General features: G+C 49.6%; 1 protein-coding gene across 6 annotated transcripts in view; it reads right to left on the reverse strand.

Moving 5' to 3' along the window:
* Positions 1–7,787: 7,787 nt before the first annotated feature.
* The window catches only part of RREB1 (ras responsive element binding protein 1), a 165,344-nt gene continuing 153,697 nt past the window's right edge, over positions 7,788–19,434 (reverse strand). For 5 of the 6 annotated variants that reach the window (XM_033113650.1, XM_033113651.1, XM_033113647.1 and 2 more), the window contains 3 exons: positions 16,727–16,891; positions 10,572–11,390; positions 7,788–8,856 (listed from right to left, as the gene is read on the reverse strand). In XM_033113650.1, the coding sequence (XP_032969541.1) occupies positions 8,345–8,856; positions 10,572–11,390; positions 16,727–16,891 (1,496 nt within the window). In that variant the 3' untranslated portion in view covers positions 7,788–8,344. The remainder of the gene's footprint in view (positions 8,857–10,571; positions 11,391–16,726; positions 16,892–19,434) is intronic. The other variant, XM_033113653.1, reaches the window with a different exon arrangement.

The following is a 19,434-nucleotide window of genomic DNA, read 5'->3' on the forward strand; positions in this document are numbered from 1 at the left end:
AACCGTGAAGGAGATTTTTGGGTAGCTTGTGTGTTTGGCAGTGGCTGAAGCAGGGGCTGGAGCAATTGCGACCAGGGGGGCCCATGACCCGCACACTCCACAATCCCATCTGGGTCACATTCCTCTTCCTGGGACGGTTTCTCTCTTTTAAGAGAGCATCTTCAGCTGCCTCTGCAGTGGTTGCCAGGGCCATCTTCTGCGGAACCCAGCTTTGGGCTCTGGACGGGACTTCTCACACATTCGCTGTGTGCACGAATCCCTGGGGTCCTGTTACCAGGCAGCGCTGCTGACTCCGCCCTTCTGGGCCGGCTGAGGGGCTCCTTTCTAGCCAGCCCCTGAGCGGGGCGCTCATGCTGCAGGTCCGCAGCCCACACTTGGAGCAGCCAGGCCACAGAGGCTGGGCCTCATCCAGGTGCTGGGGCTGCGCCTGCGTGGTGCCCTCCTGTACACAGAGGGTACTGCACTGCAGTGGGGGAGGCTGAGACCTGGGGCTCCTAGGACGCCACCTGGTGTGAGGGAGGAGTGAGAGCTCAAGGGGCTCCAACACCCCACACCAAACCTCAGGGCCAGACATCTTGGGCCACAGTGATGCTGGTGGCTGGGAGAGGGCAGGTGACTGAACTGCAGAGCCACAGGAGGCTGGCCGCTCTCTGGGACCTTCCTCCTTTGTAGGGAGCATGTTGACTGGCTGGGCTAGGTTGGGACCCCACGCTCCTGCAACCCTGGGTGGGCAGCAGAGCAGGTAGCCCCAGGAGCACGTGGGAGGCTCCTACCATGTTCTCCTGAATCCCTTCTGCTCCTTCAGTCAAACTGGTGAAGGCCAGGCCCACAGAGGGGTGGGAGGAAACATAGGCATTGTGGGGGCCCCCAGCTGACTTGAGATCTCCGGGACTGAGTGGTACCCGAAGCTGGTCAGGATTCAGGACCTTCAGTCCCCCACCCAGGGGTCCAGCCAGCAGGGGCTCTGTCAGCCAGGGAGGAGGGGGTGACCTCCAGGGCAGTGCCTGAAGCTCAGTCATCTCCCACAAGCCCCCTCCTCAGGCTATACCCCAACATCTGTGGAATGAGTGTGTCCTGTGGAGGCTCTGCCCACTTGCCTCCTGGGCAACAACTGCAGCATTCTTAGGAAGAGACGTCCACAGAAACTACAATAACAAGAGATGCCGACGATTCCTGTCATGTTTACTCCGCAGCAGATGCTGTCCCAAGCACTTCATGAGTCTGCACAACAGTCCTGTGAGGCAGTTACTGTTGTTACCCCTTTCTTAGTGGGGAAACTGAGGCACAAGGCCATTGATCAGGCAGAAGAGGTGGAGCTGGAATTTGCATGCCAACCAGCTTGCCCCAAGTCCTAGCTCTTGGCCATTTCTCTACCCCACTTTCTGACGCAGGGCAGACAGCTAGCTGTCTTCAAGCAGGAGGACTTGCCATTTGAGACCCTCCTCCCAGGGGTGGTTCCCCTCCACCTTTGCCCTTGATAAATTCCCTGGAGCCACGTCCCGTGTCTGTGTTCCCACATATCAGACTCTCAGGGTGTTGATTAAGTTCTTTATCTCTTAAAGATTTAAGGTTGTTCCTTTTATAGATTTGCTCTAGAGCCAGTGTGCAAATGGAATACTACATAGCCAGTAAAAATCATATTGTAGTAGAAAACAATTTCTTGACAGGGGAAAATGTTTATGATCTATTGCTTAGTGAAAAGTAACAACTTCCACAGCAGTGTGTGCAGAATCATATCCATTTCGTAAAAACTATAGTGTGTGTGTGCACACATGATATGTATTGTATATGTGTGTATATGTTAACATGGATCCACACATACCTAAAGTGATGAAATGATAAAGTGGACATCCCTGGACGGTGGGACTATCCATGAGTTTCTTTTTCTTTGTGCTCTTCTGTATTTTAAAGTTTCCTGCATTATGCATGTATTACTTTTGTTACTAGAATAAAAATGGTTTTTTTTTTTTTCAGAAAAAATTCTCTGTCTCTCGGACATGTGACGATGTTCTTTCCACTTATATGAGGCACCTAGAGGAGTCAAATACATAGAGACAGAAAGTAGAAAGGAGGTTGCCAGGGGTGGGGGCAGGGAGCAGGAGTTAGTATTTAATGGGAACAGTGCCAGTTTTACAAGATGAAAAGCTCTTCAGGTGGAAGGTGGTGATGGTTACACAGCAGTGTGTGAATGTACTTAATGCCACTGACCTGTACACTTGAAAAATGTTAAGATGGTAAATTTTATGTATTTTATCACACACACAGAAATAACAGGTGTTCTAAGGAGATCAGTGGCAAGAGGTAAGTACTTACTCCATAATGCTATTTCTGGGGGGAGGCGCATGATAAAAGGGCCGGCTTGGACTAAATCCTGAAGGCACAGAGGGACTGAGGGTCCCTTTGTGGGTCAGGAGCCTTGACCTTGGAGTCAAGCAAGCCACACCCAGCCCCACTTACTGGCTGTGGCTCCCCCAGTGAGGGCCAAAGCAGAGGGAACTACCCGCGCATGACTCGCTTGTACTTGTGCCCGCTTTGTTGTCATGGGCGCACTCACTGCCTGGAACAGAAATTAAAAGCAGGGCCCGTTGGGCGACTGTCCACTTATCCCATCAAAGCTCATCTTGCTTGGGCAGAGCCCCCGGGATGCCGTCAGGAACTCGAAATCCTCAGGCTTTCCCGCCCCTCGGGAACAGTTCCATTAGGACAAGTTTTCTGGTGCTCCAGCCTCTTGTCCATCAGGGACAGTCTCAGGGAGGGGCCTGGAGCCTCTGCTGGGTTTGAGACCTTCAGGAGCAGCAGGCAGGATGGGCCAACACTGTACCCACACAAGGATGAGGGCAGGTATCGGGATGGTGGGGGCAGGCCCAGAAATCACCCAGGGGAGAAGAGTGCTCTTTCTTTGGGAGCCACCACAGAAAGACTCCCATGCCCCAGCAGCCACTTCCTAGAAATGGGGTGCTTATGTGGGGTGCAGAGAATATCAAGGATTTCTTCTCTTTTTCTTTCCCTTGGCAACATATCCTCTACCAGGATTGTTTTCCAAGAGTGAAGCTCCCTCTTTTAAAAGTAATTCCAAACGTCTAGAAGTCACGGTTGACCTCCAAGTCTGTGTTCTGGGTGGACTCTCACAGCTTTGATTTCTCTGTACTAGCTCGTGTGTCTGATTTGTCAATCACTCCCATTGGCTCCTCTTGAAAATATACCCCAAACCCAATGTCTTCTCAACGCCTTCACCCCCATCACTGCTCCAAGCCACTGTCGTCACCTCCTGAATCACTGTGGCCGCCTGCATCCGCCCCTGTCCCCTTACCCCACAGTCAGTACACAGCCAGCGCGCCCCTCCACCTCGTCCGGTACTGGCCCACCCCTTGATCACCCACTCCAGTGACGGGGCTTCTGCAGGGCCTGCACGCTCCCTCCCCAGGGCCTTTCTCTTCAGGTTCCTCCCTACACTTCTGGGTGGGTGGCTTCCTGCACGCTGTGCTGAGGCCTCTCGGCCGTCCTGCTCTGTGCCTCCCCGGTCCCGCCCCGCTTGTGGCCTACTCTTACCCTTGGACTTGCATTAACTCTATTCATTTTCCTCATCTAGTCCTTTTACTCTCTCCCACTGTTAAAAACTAAGTTCCACACGGGAAGAAATCTGTACAATGCCTGGCACACAGTAGCTGCCCAGTGAACACTTTGTGGAATAAAAGCATCATCAAGGTTTCCTGGAGCCTGGGCCGAACAGACGGCTAGAACACCCCACAGCTCAGTTTAGGTCACAGGCTTTAGCCGCGGTTTGACAACTACATAAGTAAAACTGATTTTTAAACAGAAGCTCCTTTCATTTTTGCGTTCTAATCAGGAAAGTCAACATCAATGCCAAGAACAGGGTTGAAGTGAGATGCAGAAAGAGCTGACGAAGGCAGCCGTTGGCTCCAGGCGGATTGCCTGTGCTTGGCTGGCATTCTCCGAAGGCACAGCTGAAGAGAAAACCCAAAACCATTTTTTCACTTAATACACACGTTATTCTTCGGGATGAGGCTCAATCACTATTGGAATCAAAAACTAAATTCTGCAAAAAATGTCCACTCTGCCCACGCCTAACTGCCTTCTTCCAAGACGACTACCTGGAAAACTGGACATGACCCAAGACCTGAGCTTTCTCCACCGTCTGTCCTCGGTTTCAGCTAGCGCAAAAGACACTCGAGGGCATGGGGACAGGACCCTGGGGAAAATGAGGGGATGCAGGAGAGCAGCGGGATCATAGGAGCGGGTAGTCATTCCCGAGGCCCGAGTCAGCTCCCAGGCGCCAGCCCACATGCACTGCACCTGCTCAACACCAGATCTCTAACAGGCAGAACTCTTGATAAATTCCATCTTTGCACCTCCTGTGTGCCTTCTCCCAGTGTAGCTCAGACCCAGGGCCGTGCTCCGCGCACGGCAGGCTCTGGGTGGGTGGGCGACATTTCCTACAGGGTCTGCATTCTGGTCTTTTCTATCACATTCCACAGGGCTGCTCCTTCACTCTTCACTTAGACCAGACGGTCCAAATCCCGTCAGGAAAAGGATTCCACCCACGTGGAGGATTGGAAATGTTGCTTGTCGGGGGCCAGTGGCACTCACCATCACAACTGGAAATGTTGGGGGGCTGGTCTCTTGTGAACTGCTTGTTACAACCATTCCCGAGTTATCTGGTTGTTTTACTTAGTACAACTCAGGACCCTTCACTGTTATCTCAGCACAGCCTGTGTCCTGCAGCTGACGGACGGGTGTGTGGCTGTGTATGTGTGTGTTGGGGGCGGGGGGCAGCAGCAGAGGACCCTGGGAAACCTTAAGGACTAGAACACCGTACCTCTCGTTTTGCTGTGACCTGGCGCTGAGAACCCTAGCAGTCAACACATCTGAATCATCGTCTACATTTAGTTTACCCCCAGCCCAGCTTCCTTCAGAGTTGTTTTTCAAGAACCTCCCAGCTTAGAAAACTCAGGACTCTGCTCTTTTGCTGCTTTACAATGACAGACCTTCCCCAATGCAGAGTTGGACCTGGGGTTACCGTCCCATCCAGGCCCCTCTTTTGAATTATGGGGGCTCTCCCCAACCCAGAAGCAACTCTAACTCTTGTAGGTGGGAAGAGAAGGAAACGTAGACGTCTCAGGAGCTGCTGCCTAGAAAACAGAATTCCTGGCTTTAGCTGTTGCTGAAACGCTTGGGGCCCACCCATGGGCCCTGGGAAAGACCATCCTCTGCTCTGGGGATGAAGTCACGGCCATGGCCAAGCTCAAGGGGCCGCTGGGGGATGCAGCTTTCGTGGGTACCATGGATGCGCATGCTGACGGGACGTAGGACAAGCTGACAGGAAGCAGGCAAATAACAGGACAGCTGTATGACAGGCAATCTGCCATTTTTAAAATATAACATTTATTGCTTAGATGGTTTGATACAGAACAGCTTTTCTTCTCATTTTGAATTTGGAAGTACTATACAACTGAATACAAAGAGGAACAAAAAGTACCAAAACCAAACTTGTGATTCTGTTCATGTGGCATAAACCAATTTTGTATATAACATGTAGCAGCAGTTTTTAAGTTCCCTTTAGAAAAATATGAATTCTACACATTTATTATTGTTTCCTGTTTAATGCATGGGCTGAAATCACTAGGATCAACTTCCTTCTTGAAGAAAGAAAGGAGAGGAAAGGCGAACAGAGGATTGAAGGTATGATGAATCTTTCCGAAACCGGCGTCCGACTGTCATGTAGCTTCCCTGGGGGCCACCTGGGAAAATAGCCCTTTGGGTTTTTCGTTTTATTTTCACAGCCAGGAGTTTCATGTAGTGATTGAATCTCAGCATTGTGTCCACAAATCAAAGAGAAAAACAAAAAGAGAAAAACTTGCACCTCAAAAAACTTTTCAGAAGATCCATATATATATATATGTATATATATATATATATATATTTTTTTTTTTTTGTAAAAGCCCTGAGAGAAGGAGAAAGAGAATCAAACAAAATGTATGGAAACAAATTAGCTGGACATGCAAACTAAGCTATGATTCACCCAGAGTTTAAACAAATCACAAATTTCACAGTTTAATATTGGGGGAGAGGGGTCGAACAACAAACAAATAATACATTTCTCAACCTCACTAATAAAATGTGGCAAGACCTTATTGACTACGAGGGTACAGATGAAGGCTAAATAAAGCTTTAAATCAATAGTGATTATTGCGAGCTGCAGCCTCGGCTGTGTTGCCGTGGCGATTCGTGCTACATCTTACTGCAGCGTAGAGTTAAGTCATGGCTTCTCCCCACATGTTGCGCGTTTTAGTGTGGAGAGTTGCAAAGAAAAACAAAATACAAGAAACCCCAAATAATAATAACATGAAAATAACAACAATTGTCATACAAAATTAAGGGATGCATGAACTGGTTTTAACTAAGCAGACCACACTTGGTATGAAGTGATCCAGGGGGATCACTGCTTCTGATGTGTTCATCTAGAGTAAAGAAAACCTCGTTTTGAAACTGGTTCGTACATCCCCAATACAGTTAAAAAATTATATATACCTCAACTTTTTTCCTTTCACATGCAAAGATATCACTTTTCATTACCTCAAGAATATGCATCTTCCTTTGAAGTCTGGGCGGTTGGATTTTGGCCACCAGCAACTGGTGAGGAAACGGAGGAAAGGGTCTGTGCACCTGTCTGAGCACTTAGCTGAGTATAAAGGAGAAGCACTTAGGGTCAGAAGGTCAGGGTCCCGGGGTGGAGGGGGTGGGTGGGACACAGTGGAGGTATGGGGAGGCCCCCCTAGGCAAGGCGAGAGGATCTGAGTTGGGGAGCAGCACAGGAGGCCCCGCAGCACTGAGCCTCAGGCGTCCTAGAGGTCCCGGCTAAAGGACAGGGTGCTGAACACAAGCTCAGCTACAGTAGGATATATTTCTTTTCACTGCTGGCGGCTACAGTGAGGGAAGGCTATCGTCTGCATAGGATGCTCACAAACAAACAAACAAACAAATCCTGCCTTTTTGCACCCAGGGGTTCAGGCTATTTCAGAAACTAGAAATAATACATTATCATCAAGCACCAATCCCAAATCGCAGGAAGGTAAATATAAACCTATTTCTCGTCTTCAATTTTGCATGTGCAGTTTCATTACCAGTAGTAGTATTTCTTCGCTTTGCAAATGACAGTAGCACAGAAGGGTAAGGCTTGGGCTGGGTTTGGCAGAAGACCGGTGAGTTATAGGTCTCCTTGATGCCTGGCTTTCTCAGAAGCCTCAGGCACACGCACCCCTGCTCTCCCCTCTGAGCTGCTCCTCGGCCACAGGCAGAGGACCATTCACGGCCCCTGCTGGATTCTGCAGTCACGGAAGAAAGGCTTGTCTAAGTACAGTAGAAGAGCTCCCACCCAACGGTGGCAAGGAAAGCTGCGGGCAGACGCTTACACGGAGACCTGGGGGGGGGGGGCAGCCCAGGTCTCCAGGACAAATATTGCCCATTTGTTTCTGCTGACTGCAGAGACCAGCAAACTGATGAACTAAAAATAATAATAATAATATTAATAATACATATATCGAAAGGGGGATATCAGATATGTGACATCTGTGTATGTTCTCCATAGATTAAGTTGCCAGGGTAACTCTTCTCTGTAAGTTAAGAACAAACGTCTTGAAACTTGAACAGTAATAGCATGTCTACACTGAAAGAGTGAAAACATGTATGAGGTTGAAGCTAGAATCTTTCCTGGTTTTGGCTTGAACCAAATTGGAAACCTTCATCAACCACATCCTGTAATACCAAGGGCCAAATTATAGCTCCATCATGTAGCAGACAAAAAAAGAAAAAGAAGGTCTATTCAAGAAATAAGCATATCTCATCCATATTTCCTCTGGTAATTTACATGAAATTCACATCATTTTCTTCCAGTTATTGGCTATGAGTGTCCAAGGGCATGTGTTTTCTTGTTTCCAGCTCACAGAACAAACGTTACTATCACAGATTCGCAAGAACAAGCTCACACACACCAACACAGAAGGTAACGTTAATGCTTAAATGAAAAGGTCCTGTCCAAATAATTCATTAAAATATTTGCTCTGTTTTATAGTCATTTTGGGAAAACGCAACACCCAGGACGACACTGAAGGACCAGTAAGTAGTTAAGGCACTCGAATCGTCCGTGCTGGTCTCCTGCACGGGCACGTGTAAGGCTATGGCACCAAGCGTCGGCTGCCCCTGCTTGTCTCTCTCTCTTTCTCACTCCCAGACAGCTGAAGGGCACTGAGGAAACCTCATGAAACATAGATTCAGGATACTTTGCTCTGCTGGCTTTTGTCTGTGTGCTGGGGGACAGTGCGAGCTGTCATTCCATTCCCAGGAGTGGCGAGGCGCCATCCGCGGTGGCCAGGATGGGGTGGGCAGGCCTCTGGCTGTGCAGCTCCAGCAGGTCCTGCACCAGGGCGGCCGGGCTCTCTGGGTCAGGGTCACCCTGTGGCGCCTGCTCCTTGGGGCTGCCCGCGGGAGTGGTCTTGGGGGCACTCCTGCTGGCTTCCGCCTGCCCGGCACCAGCCGTCCGACCTGCCGCCCTCTCCTCCCTGCGGCTGGCATCCTTGGCCAGGCTCTCCTTCCGGCTCCGGGTGACAGCCACGTGGTTGCTGGCTAGCAAAGCAGAGTCAGCCTCATTCTCCGAGACGGGGTTGTTGCCGCTGTGGGTGGACTCGCTCTCACTGTCCTCATCACACCGCTCGTCTTTGTCGCTGTCCTTCCCGTGGTGTTTGGCGTGCCTGGTTTTCTGGTGGACCCGTTGATGGCGAACCAGGCTGTGCTTCAAGGTGAAGGTTCGCTCGCAGGTCTGACATTTGTATGGCCTTTCTCCTGGAGCAATGGGGAAAAGAAATGACGTCCGTTAATGGTTAAGGCCACCAGTCTCTGCTCCATGCAAGAGCAGCCACGAGAGAAAGCCAAGGGATAGTGGGGAGGCCGGGGCCAGGACTCCCTTCTACTCAGGGAAACCCTCTTATTTGTTTGAACTGGCAAAATGGGGAAGCAGAAATGCCAGGGACCAGCCACGGCTTCTCTCCCTTTCATCTCTCAACCTAGTTGTTTCCTGTGCTGAGCCAGGAAACAGAATCTCAGAAGGGGAAGCCTCAGGAACATCCAGACTGGCCTGAAAAGAATCTCACGGAAGGACAGCAGTCGTCCCTCCCACAGGGACCGGCACCATTTCAGAGGGCTCTGCTGACAGTGGCATCTCCTAAGTCAAAGGCAGACGATACTCTGTGTGTTCTGACACGAAGCAGCTGGGGCTTCCCTCTCACAAACACTGGGCTGTGAACAGCTGAGACCACCACCTGCCAGGAGCTCAAGAATCTCTCTGCTGGGGAGCCAGGCCCAGAGCCCTCCAAGTCCCCCAGCCCAGGGCTGGGCTGAGCAGACAAGGTGTGGGGAAGGTGCGGAGCACATGTGTGCACTGTGGGCTGCGGCCAGATGGAAGAAGGAAGCCCAGACAAGACAGAGGGACTAAGTTTTGGTTTTCTGATGGGGGTGGGGGTGGGGGTGGGGACGTGGGCGTGGTGATGTGCTTGCATCGTTTGGCTTCATGAGTATATCCAGATCTCCTTCTTTCTACCCAAACAACGGCCCCTGCAGTGAAGTTTGTGGCCTCAAACCTGTAGCTGGGGAGTAACGACATGTGCAGGGCACGGACGCCCCGCTTGGCCTGTGCGGCAGCCAGGTGATGATCCTGTCACTCCCACTGGCCCAGCTGCTGCTAAGCCAAGACACGAAAAGCCCCTGGCGGGCGGGTCTGCAGCAAACCTCCCACCTGAAGGCTGATGATGACATGAATCCAGATGCATTCCAACAGAGCCCCCCAAGTGCCTGTCCCTACTGCCTGCTCCCCAGGCCGAACCCCACAGTCCTTACAGGCTCAGGACTTGAGGAGACCACAGGCCCAAATGCCCAGCACCCACATTCTTCTACACCAGGGGTGTCAAAACTGCAGCCTGCGGGCCAACTGCGGCCCGCAATCCATTGTTAATTGGCCCGCAGCAAATTCCAAAAATATATTTAGTTTACTTAAATAAACCAGGTGAGGCAACACGTACTTCACCTCGAGTGAGTGGCCCGGCTGTTGGTGTATTTTACTGCATATGGCACCTTGGTAAAAAACGATGAAAATGTTTGGACACCCCTGGTCTAGACGCTCATATGAGAAAAGGCAGCCATCATCCCCGTTCTATAGACAGGAAGACTGAGGCTCAGAAGGCTGAGGGACTCTCACAGTGCTCTGCAGAACACCACTGCTGAGGGGACACGCCACTGCTTCCCTGCAAGGAGCCTGTATATTTCACGTGTTAGGAGAACAACTCACTAAGTTCCTAGTTTACTGGGCATAACGGGGACATGTGCAAGCTCAGTCAATTCTCTCTGGCCTCTGGCCTGGGTTTGGTCACTGCTTGAGGGGAGGTTCCTTCCTCCTCCTGACGTGGGCGGGTCAGAGGGAAGAGGCAGGAACCAAACTCGCCCCCTCAGAGGCTTGGACCGGGTCCTCCCTGACACGACCACGGCCCGGAGCCGCCCGCCCTTACCCGTGTGGGACCTCATGTGCCGGGTCAGGTCCTGCAGAGACCAGAATCGCTTGTTGCACACAGTGCAGACCTTCTTCCTCTTGTCCGCCTTGCTGGGTGCGCTTCTGGAGGAGTCTGTCTTTGGCTTCTTGTCATCATCACTCTTCTCGGAGGACTTCTTCTCGGCCGTGCCCTCCCCGTCAGAGATGCCCTCGGCCTCCTCACTCTGCTTCTCCGCTGAGCCTTCTGACGCGGCCTCCCCATCAGCTGGGGGCTGGGGATTGTCCTCCGGCTCGAGGGCAGGGGTGGCGGGCACAGGCAGTGGCCCTTCGGCCGCCCCACTCTCACCCTGGCCCTCCCGAGGGAGCGCACTGTCCTCCCTGGGCTCCTCCCGGCCATGGGCCTTTCTGTGGCGGCTCAGGGTCCCCAGGAACTTGAAGCTCTTGCCACAGATATCACAGGCATGCTTCTGGTCCTGCTGGGCCACGCCTCCGCTGCCCACGGCTCCGGTGTCACCCTCGGCCAGCTTGAAGCCCATGAGCTTGCTGGCCAGGTTGAGGTCCAGGCTCTTGTTGCTGACGGTGTCTTCCTCAGGGCCGTCGGCATCCGCATCCCTCTCCTCCACACTATGCTTCTCCTCCGGCTCCGGGGTCTCCTCGCCTCCCAGCTCCTCCCTATCTACAGGCTCTGCTGCTCCGGGAGTCACCTCCTCCCCGGGGAGCCCCTCTTTGGCTTGGCCAGGCTCAGGGGCCGCCTCTGATGACGGCTGCTCTTTCTCCCGAGACGTGAGATCCAGCACTTCGCCTCCTGTGGCTGATGTCTCCACATCGGATTGGCTGTCTGTGGGAACAAGCACAGGGGACCGGGTTGAGACCAAATGCCACCACACACTTCCCTTCCAAGGGCTCTGACGTGACTCTCAGCTGGACCCAACCCCCAACCCCAGCAAGGATTTGGCGCACCCTGAATCCTCATCACCCCTTACTTCCCTGGAGGACCCAGATGAATCTGGGGCTAATTTATAAAAGGTAGAAAAAGCCTCTACAGACACACAGGCTGGGGACTCAGGGCTGAGTGTGCCTCGGAACCCCTGCCCTCCCCTTTCCTGCCCACTGGCCGTGCCCCGTGCCCTCCCCTGCCACACACAGATGCTCAGGCCCCAGGAAAGTGTGAGCGCTTGAGGGCAGCGCAGATAGAAGAGACGGCGAGAAAGGCAGAGTTGTTGCATTCCAGAGATTCACAGCGCTAGGGAGGCTGAGGAAGCTGAGCTGTAACAGTTATTTTTCCAGTGCAGATTATACAAACATGCAACATACACGGGACTACCCCAAACACCCCAAACATGGTGTCTGAGGAGGAAATGGCACAAAGCATGTACGCTGCGCTATGGTACACGCTCTCGCCTGACGCCTAATTTCCAGGTCGGGTTCCAAGGCAAAAGGAGACGCATGCACACCTGTGGGCCTTCCTGGCTGCTGTCAGGACTCCCTGCAAGGAATGGAAACACATCTTGTCTCTCGATTTGTTCCTACCTGTCCACTCTCCACAGCAAAACGTATTTAAGGCCTTCTTAAGGAATGGTACTGTGACAAAACTAATGACACTGAACAGATGGCAATATTTATCGGAAGCACCAGTTTGTCTTCACTCAGGTTGAACAAGGACTTTATGACTTTTTAATTATGTGCTGTGGTAGGGAAGCTGTCTGCTGAGACCTACTGTTGTGTTTCCCCAAAAATAAGACTGGGTCTTATATTAATTTTTCCTCCAAAAGACGCATTAGGGCTTATGTTCAGGGGATGTCATCCTGAAAATTCATGTCAGGGCTTATTTTCTGGTTAGGCCTTATTTTCGGAGAAACACGGTATGTAAGTACCAGACCCAATGGCCAATTTATTAGGCTGACGGAATTCCGTTTCACAGCACATGCACGAGCTGCGTCTCCCTCTGGGCTATGGATTCATCACCTAACCTGGGCCCTCACTTGGTGTGGTCACTCATACAACAACGTCCACCGACATCCGTCATGCCCTCTCAGTCACACGCTCAATCAGCTGCCCTCCAGGTGGTTCTGGGGCTGAGGGTAAAGGAGCTGGCACCAGTCCTGCTGGGGTCACACCTGCCTGGGGCTTCTGCTTACCTACAACCCTCTTTCAGCACTTCCACTTACATCATTTCATTGTTTTTATTCTCACCGTACCTTTTGACAGCCAGTGTCTGAGTATCTCAAGAGGTATCACAAGGAAACAAATCATTATGGTGTGAATATAAAATTTCTGACAATGATTTTTGAAAATTATCTGAAAGTTTAAAGAAGAATCCTGAGCTATACACACCAATGTCTAGGCCATATTCTAAGGAAAAACTAGACGCTCATTTTCTTGAATCATGCCAATATGGGAGCATCTATTAAATGGACTTTGGTATAAACTCTACAATAAAAAAAACCGCTCAGTTTCTTATATGTTGGCTTTGTAGATAGTTATATTTTAAAACAGAAGGCTTACTCTCTGGTTACTTCCTATTTGTCCCAGTACATTCTAGATGGTTTCTCTTATTTTTCGCTTCACCAAAGAACATGGATTATTTTCAAGTTTAACTGCAGAACATATTAAGATGACCCTGGAAAAAAAAATCATGCGCTCTGAAACCAAAACCAAGTAAATATACGAAGATCAAATCATTCTCATTCATGGGCTCTTTCTCAGTGTGGATAATGGAGAGCTCACCCTGAATGCAATGAGAGAGGCCAACTTGCTTCCTCTGGTGAACAAAGGGGGCTTGGCTGTGCTCCACCAAACTTCCACTAGGGGGAGTGTTTTAGCAGGGCAGCCCATGTCCTTCACGCTCCAAGCAACTCCAACTGATTTTAATTAGTGCTTCTTGAAACAATAGACTTAACCGCCTCTCGTCACCTCAGGAATATCCAGCTTACAGTACCAGGTCCTATTTTGATCCCTGTCCTTCTCAACCACTCACACTTCCAAATGCAGGTCGCTGAACTGATGAGTTCTATAAGCAATGCTACCTACCTTAACACCTTGCTTCTCTGCCCCAGTCAGTCAGTCCCTCATTGGTGATGCTAAATCTAAGAAAATTGCTAGAGGAAGGAGACAGAATCCTGATGGCACTAGCAGATAATAAACCCACAGCTCCTCCTATGGGAAAATGGAGACTTTCATGTCAACTCGACAATGAAATGAAGTAGCTATTGCTTCCTAGAAAGCCCAGGTTACTTAGCTGATGTGACAACCAACCTAAATACGTACTTAATCTGACTGACTGGGCAAGGGCACAGCTGTCAAAGTCTCTGCTTGCACTTCACCTACCGAGAAGCCCGTCCTGTGGTGCAGTCCACGCTGGCATATGGGGCTTCGGGGCTGGTAAGGGCGGCCACCATTCAGGGACAGTTTAAAAATGTCTACATTTACGCTGATGTAAAAAGTCACATACAGGTGCCCACAAATACGAAGGCTCCTACAGGCAGCATCCAAGGAAGAAGCATGAGTACTCCCCAAGGGCCCTCTCTGCCCCCAGGAAAGTAAATGAAGAGTTTAGCTCTCAATGATCAGTATGCCCTTTAAGCTAGAACTGCCCCCATCATAGCATTTTCAGCATTCCTTTGGGGAAAATCTGGGGTATATTTTCGTGAAAGACCTATGTGATTGAAAAAGTCAGACCTACGTAATAAAACACGTTTAGGGATTTTAAGAGAATGCAACCCAGGCATATAAACCTAGAAAACCCCTCAAGAACTTCCTTGGTCATTTCCTGCCTTTGTGTGTGTGTTTTTAATGGTCTTCCTCTACGGCCTCACTTTTAACTTCATGGGAGGAAGCACCAGAAGGAAACCTTCACCCTCTCCATCATACTCACCTAGCTTTAAAAATTCTCCTTGAAATCACTGAACTCCACCTCCCTGACCCTTTTCTTCCCATTCTTAAATCACAGTCCTCTTTCTTACCATGGATTGTGACCACAATTAAACCAAACATGTATTTTCTCTTTGCTGGTTTCACATTACAACTTTCACTGAATTCTCTTTTTCCAGAGGCCTTGTCCCTTAGAGAAAACCTACACAACTTCCAGGGCAGAGGTGAGGAAAGGCTGATGGGACCTGGGAAAACAACTCTCGTAACTGCAAATTGAAAAACTAAACACACCCACAACGCAAAACTTGGTGCTGAACGGAAGCTAAGATATAAATTCTGATCAGCTGTGTGTCTGCAGGCTTGTACTGCAGCTGCACCCTCACGTCAGTGGGAGCCCCAGATTTGGTGTTTCTCCTTATGATCAACAAGCTGAACCCCAAATATGCATGCAGCACACGGTTATTACACTTTTAATTATCTGCAAACTCGGGAAACGAAGGGCTCCCCTTGATCACCTCAATTATGTTTCTCTCCCTCCTTTGGAACCACTGTGGGTAGAATCACATAGCTGCTTTCTAAACCAGGCTGCGAGGACATATGCTGGCCACCAGGTCACACAGTGCCCACTGTTAAATATTAAGAGTGATTGTTCACAGCAAACTCAAGTTCTGCCAGGGTCTCTGTGGGTTTCCTGGGGGATGAATAGATCGTCCGCCACCTTTGGCTCAAGGGTATCCAAGTCATGGCAAGATTCCGTGAGTGTCCACATCTTTCTTTACTCAAAGATCCTAGCAAATTACGTGGAAATAGAAGCTAGGGGTGGAGCAAGCAAACTGGCCTTCATTTTTGTACCCTTAGTGCAGGAGTGTCCAAACTGCGGCCCGTGGGCCAACTGCGGCCCACGATCCATTGTTAATTGGCCCGCAGCAAATTCCAAAAATATATTTAATTTACTTAAACAAACCAGGTGAGGCAATACGTACTTCACCTCCAGTGAGTGGCCCGGCTGTTTGTGCATTTTACCGCATATGGCCCTGGGTGAAAAACGTTGAAAAAAGTTTGGACACCCCTGGCCTAGAGGGTTTAATTTTAATCAAACGGCCTGGCAGTTCAAGAATTGCTTTCACTGAGGAGGTACGGGGGAGACAGGCAGAGGGTTCCAGATCAACTCCTCTTTCTGGATCTGCTATCCATCCCGACGCACCTGCCCCCCAGTGACTGTGGTAAGGGTAAGGGGGCGATGACTAAAGCCTGACCCTTTAGTCTATACTGACTGGGGGAATGACTCCCAGACAATACAGCTCCCCATCCCCACCCAAATCTGAGGGTGAGAAGCACAGGACGCAATTATAAAACTAGAAGAGTACATTTGGGGGACTCTCATCTGCTTCAAGCAATGAGGAAACGTCAAGCTTTCAAGATCTGGAGACCTGAATGCATACCTGTAAGACTTAGGAACCAGTGAAATGGCCAGCTCGCTGGTATCTAAGTGACCTGCAGCAGCCTTGTATTGTACGGGGGTGCAGAGCCCCAGCAGTTGGAGATGACGAATGTACTGAATACAGGACATAGGTAAATACAGAAGCTGTAAGGGGGAAGGTGGCAGGAGACGCACTGGGCAGCTGTTAATTGCTCTGTGGGGGTTGGAGGAAGGAAGCGCACATCAGTACAGGAGAATACTACCTGGATTCAGGTCAAGCAGAGCTGTGATTAAAGAAAGGACATGCAGAGTGCTATTCCAAACAAGACAAAGTTGTTTGTTTTTTATTTTGTTTTTTTACTGGGAAGAGAGTTATTGAAAAGAAAAACACTCCCACCCCACCCTGCCCCCACCCCTGTCAAGGGCTGGGCATCCCTAGTTCCTGCAGAACCCTGACATCCGTGAGCCCATCCCTGCTCTGCAGGATGCAGTAGAGGCTGGGGTTGGAGAAAACACCCCAGGCCTCTAAGGTTTCACATCCCTTTTCGATGCGTTCCTACCAAGAGCTCAGACTACACCCTCCCTCATGTCCCACCTCCAGTGGAGCCCAACAGCCTGAAAAAAGGGGTCCGCTGGGAAGGCACAGAGCTTCTCTAGCAGCTCAGAGAAGCACCTAGGGGCGTGTCATGGTTCCCCACACCCCCGTCCTGCTGCATTGCTCGCAGCCCTCACCAGGGCCCACCTTTCTGGACTGTGGAGTCCTACAGGGAAGTGGAGAAGGCAGCCCTGCCGTGCTGGGAGGGCTGCAGTTTGCTAGGCTAGCCGAGGCTGACCACTGGCCCTCCTCTCTCCCTCTCCTCCGCTCCATCACCTGGAAGCACTACCTGTGCTATCATGGGGTCCAACATCACTCTCTTTTGACTGGGGGATAAGCCCGTTTCTTCTCAGGGAGCAGTTGGTAACTCCGTGTTTGCGCAACTGGTGGCGTTCACAGTTAGATTTGGTAGAAAAGAAGGCATCGCATTTTTGACAAGGGAAGGGTTTCTGACCTGAAGCAGGAAAAAAAATAGATATTTATCTGGCTTTCTACTGCAATGAAAAAGAAAAGTTGCTTTTGGTTCATTCTCCTGGGATTATCGGCATTATTGTTTCCCCCCCTTCCTCCACCCTGCTCTTTTAAGAAAATAAACAAAACACAGTAAAAAAAAATTACTAAGAACACCAATAAGTCAAATGATCATCTCCATTAGCCTGAGTGGAACAGAGTGAATGTTTTGACTTCAAAATGCTAAAAGTTAACAATGAAACCAAGATACACAAACGTTTTAAGTAAAACAACAGCATTACAATTAAAAATCTTAGTAACAACAATGAAAAGTGAGCACAGCAAAAAAACACCTATAGTCTTGTCATAAGAAGATAACTTGTAACCATTTGTAGCATGGCAAGTACTACACACGCTGGAAAATCCAATGGGATGCCCGGGCCGCCGGAGGAATGTGGAACCCCTTGGATGTCTTTGGAGGCTAGCCCCCTCTTCCTGACTTAAGTGGGCCTGGCCTCCCACAGAGGATGGGAAGCGGTGAATTCTGACTTCTCAGGACTCCTCCTGTCTGAGTTGCAGAGAAGTCCCGCAGTGACCTCTGTTCAAGGTCACTGTGGCCCTAACCAGCAAGTCAGAGGAGGTCGGTTCGCTGCATGAAAGGTTCTTTGTCCCCCTGCTCTAAGCTCTTGCTAGTAGTAAGTGACCAACAAATAACTGAGTTTGCATTAGGAGATCATATGCTCCACTCAAAAAACCTGCATGCAAAGAAAAGAAGTCACTGAGCAGCCCCCAGTCCCACCCACTTCCACGAATGGGGTCACGTGACCGAAGAGGAGCATGACTCCCCTGCCACCCGAGGAGTTACCTGCTTTGGTTTGCCTATCCTCTTTTTACCTGGATTCCTTCTGTACAGTAAACATGATGTTTCAAAATGTAAGCCAAGCTACTCTGCAACTTGTCCCTTGTTTGCGTGGATGAGCAATGGTCAGGGCAGAAAGTGTGGACAGAAAGAAGTAAGGGGGAGGAGGGGAAGTAGGGAAGTGATTAGGTGGGCCTCAGGAGACAGGATGGGGTACAGCATTTACTGTATCACTGGATTCTTCTGTTTTCCCCCAGTCACCAGATTCCAAGGTCCCAGTTTCCGATTTTACAGGGTGAAAAGTTCATAGTTGCAGCCCAGTGTGTCTGTCTCGTAACCTTGGGGTTGCCACAGTCAGACACACATGTTAAAAAGTGGCAAGAAAAAAATAAAAATAGAGCTGCCATACGATCCAGTGATTCTACCACTGGGTATTTAGCAGAAGAAAACAGAAACACTGATTGGAAAAGATGTATGTATGTACCCCTAGGTTCACTGCAGTATTACTAGTAAGACCCAAGATGTGGAAGTAACCTAGGTGTCCATCTATAGATAAATGGATAAAGGATATGTAACACACACACACACACACACACACACACACACACACACACACAATGAGTATTATTCACCAGTAAAAAAGAATGAAATCTTATCATTTGCAACAACATGGATGGACCTAGAGGGTATTATGCTGAGTGAAATAACTCAGATAGAGAAAGATAAATACCATATGATTTCACTTATACATGGAATCTAAAAAAACAAATGAATAAACAAAACAGAAACAGACCCACAGATACAGAAAACAAGCTGACGGTTGCCAAAGGGGAAGTGGACAGGGGGATGGGAATAAAAAACAATAATACAAATAGAAAAAAGTAATAAAAAGGCATGACACTAAATGCATGCAATGCATGAATCCAGACTAGATTATACAGATTGGTAAAAAATAGCTCAAAAGAACATTTTTGGGTTAACTGATGAAATTTAATTATGACTGTTGATTAGGAAAAAAACTGATAGGAAAGTCAACCTGCACATTTCCCTCAAAACACACCAATCATGGGGCATTTAGCCTTCTATTTAGGTTACTATGGAAGTGCAGGTACACAAACCCAGTACTCATTGCAAATGGACAACATGGCTTGGCAGCTGGGCTTTGCAGAAGGGGAAGGGGAAGGACCAGGACCACCAGCACCACCAGCACCACCACCATCGTTGCTGTGTTGCACACTCCAGGGGGAGCCATTCACACAGAGCATCCTGGTGTGTGACCCACCACCACCAGAATCACTGCCTGGCCAAACTCAATCATCAGTACTAATCTGAGTCGAAAGACCCTTTTCGGTGACAGTTCCTGAGCTTTTAAAGAACACAGGTGCCTGGAACAATCAAAGGCATGGAATTAGGAACCTGGGAAACCCAGCATGTGAAATTTTAAGGAACTCCACAAGAGCCTCTAGCATAAAGAGAATCCCCCCCGACTGCTTTAACGTTTCCCTTCACAGAGCTCAGTAGGTCTTTTCTGCTAAAATTATAAAAATGACCACGTTTAAAAACAAAAATGCTTTTGCGTGAAGATTAGTTTTAAAAGTATTTTAGGGGTGGCTGGATGGCTCAGTTAGAGCACAAGCTCTGAACAACAGGGTTGCCAGTGCGATTCCCACATGGGCCAGTGAAGCTGC

This window comes from Rhinolophus ferrumequinum, chromosome 9 (genome assembly GCF_004115265.2).
Source record: "Rhinolophus ferrumequinum isolate MPI-CBG mRhiFer1 chromosome 9, mRhiFer1_v1.p, whole genome shotgun sequence".
In the NCBI taxonomy this organism is placed as follows: Eukaryota; Metazoa; Chordata; class Mammalia; order Chiroptera; family Rhinolophidae; genus Rhinolophus; species Rhinolophus ferrumequinum.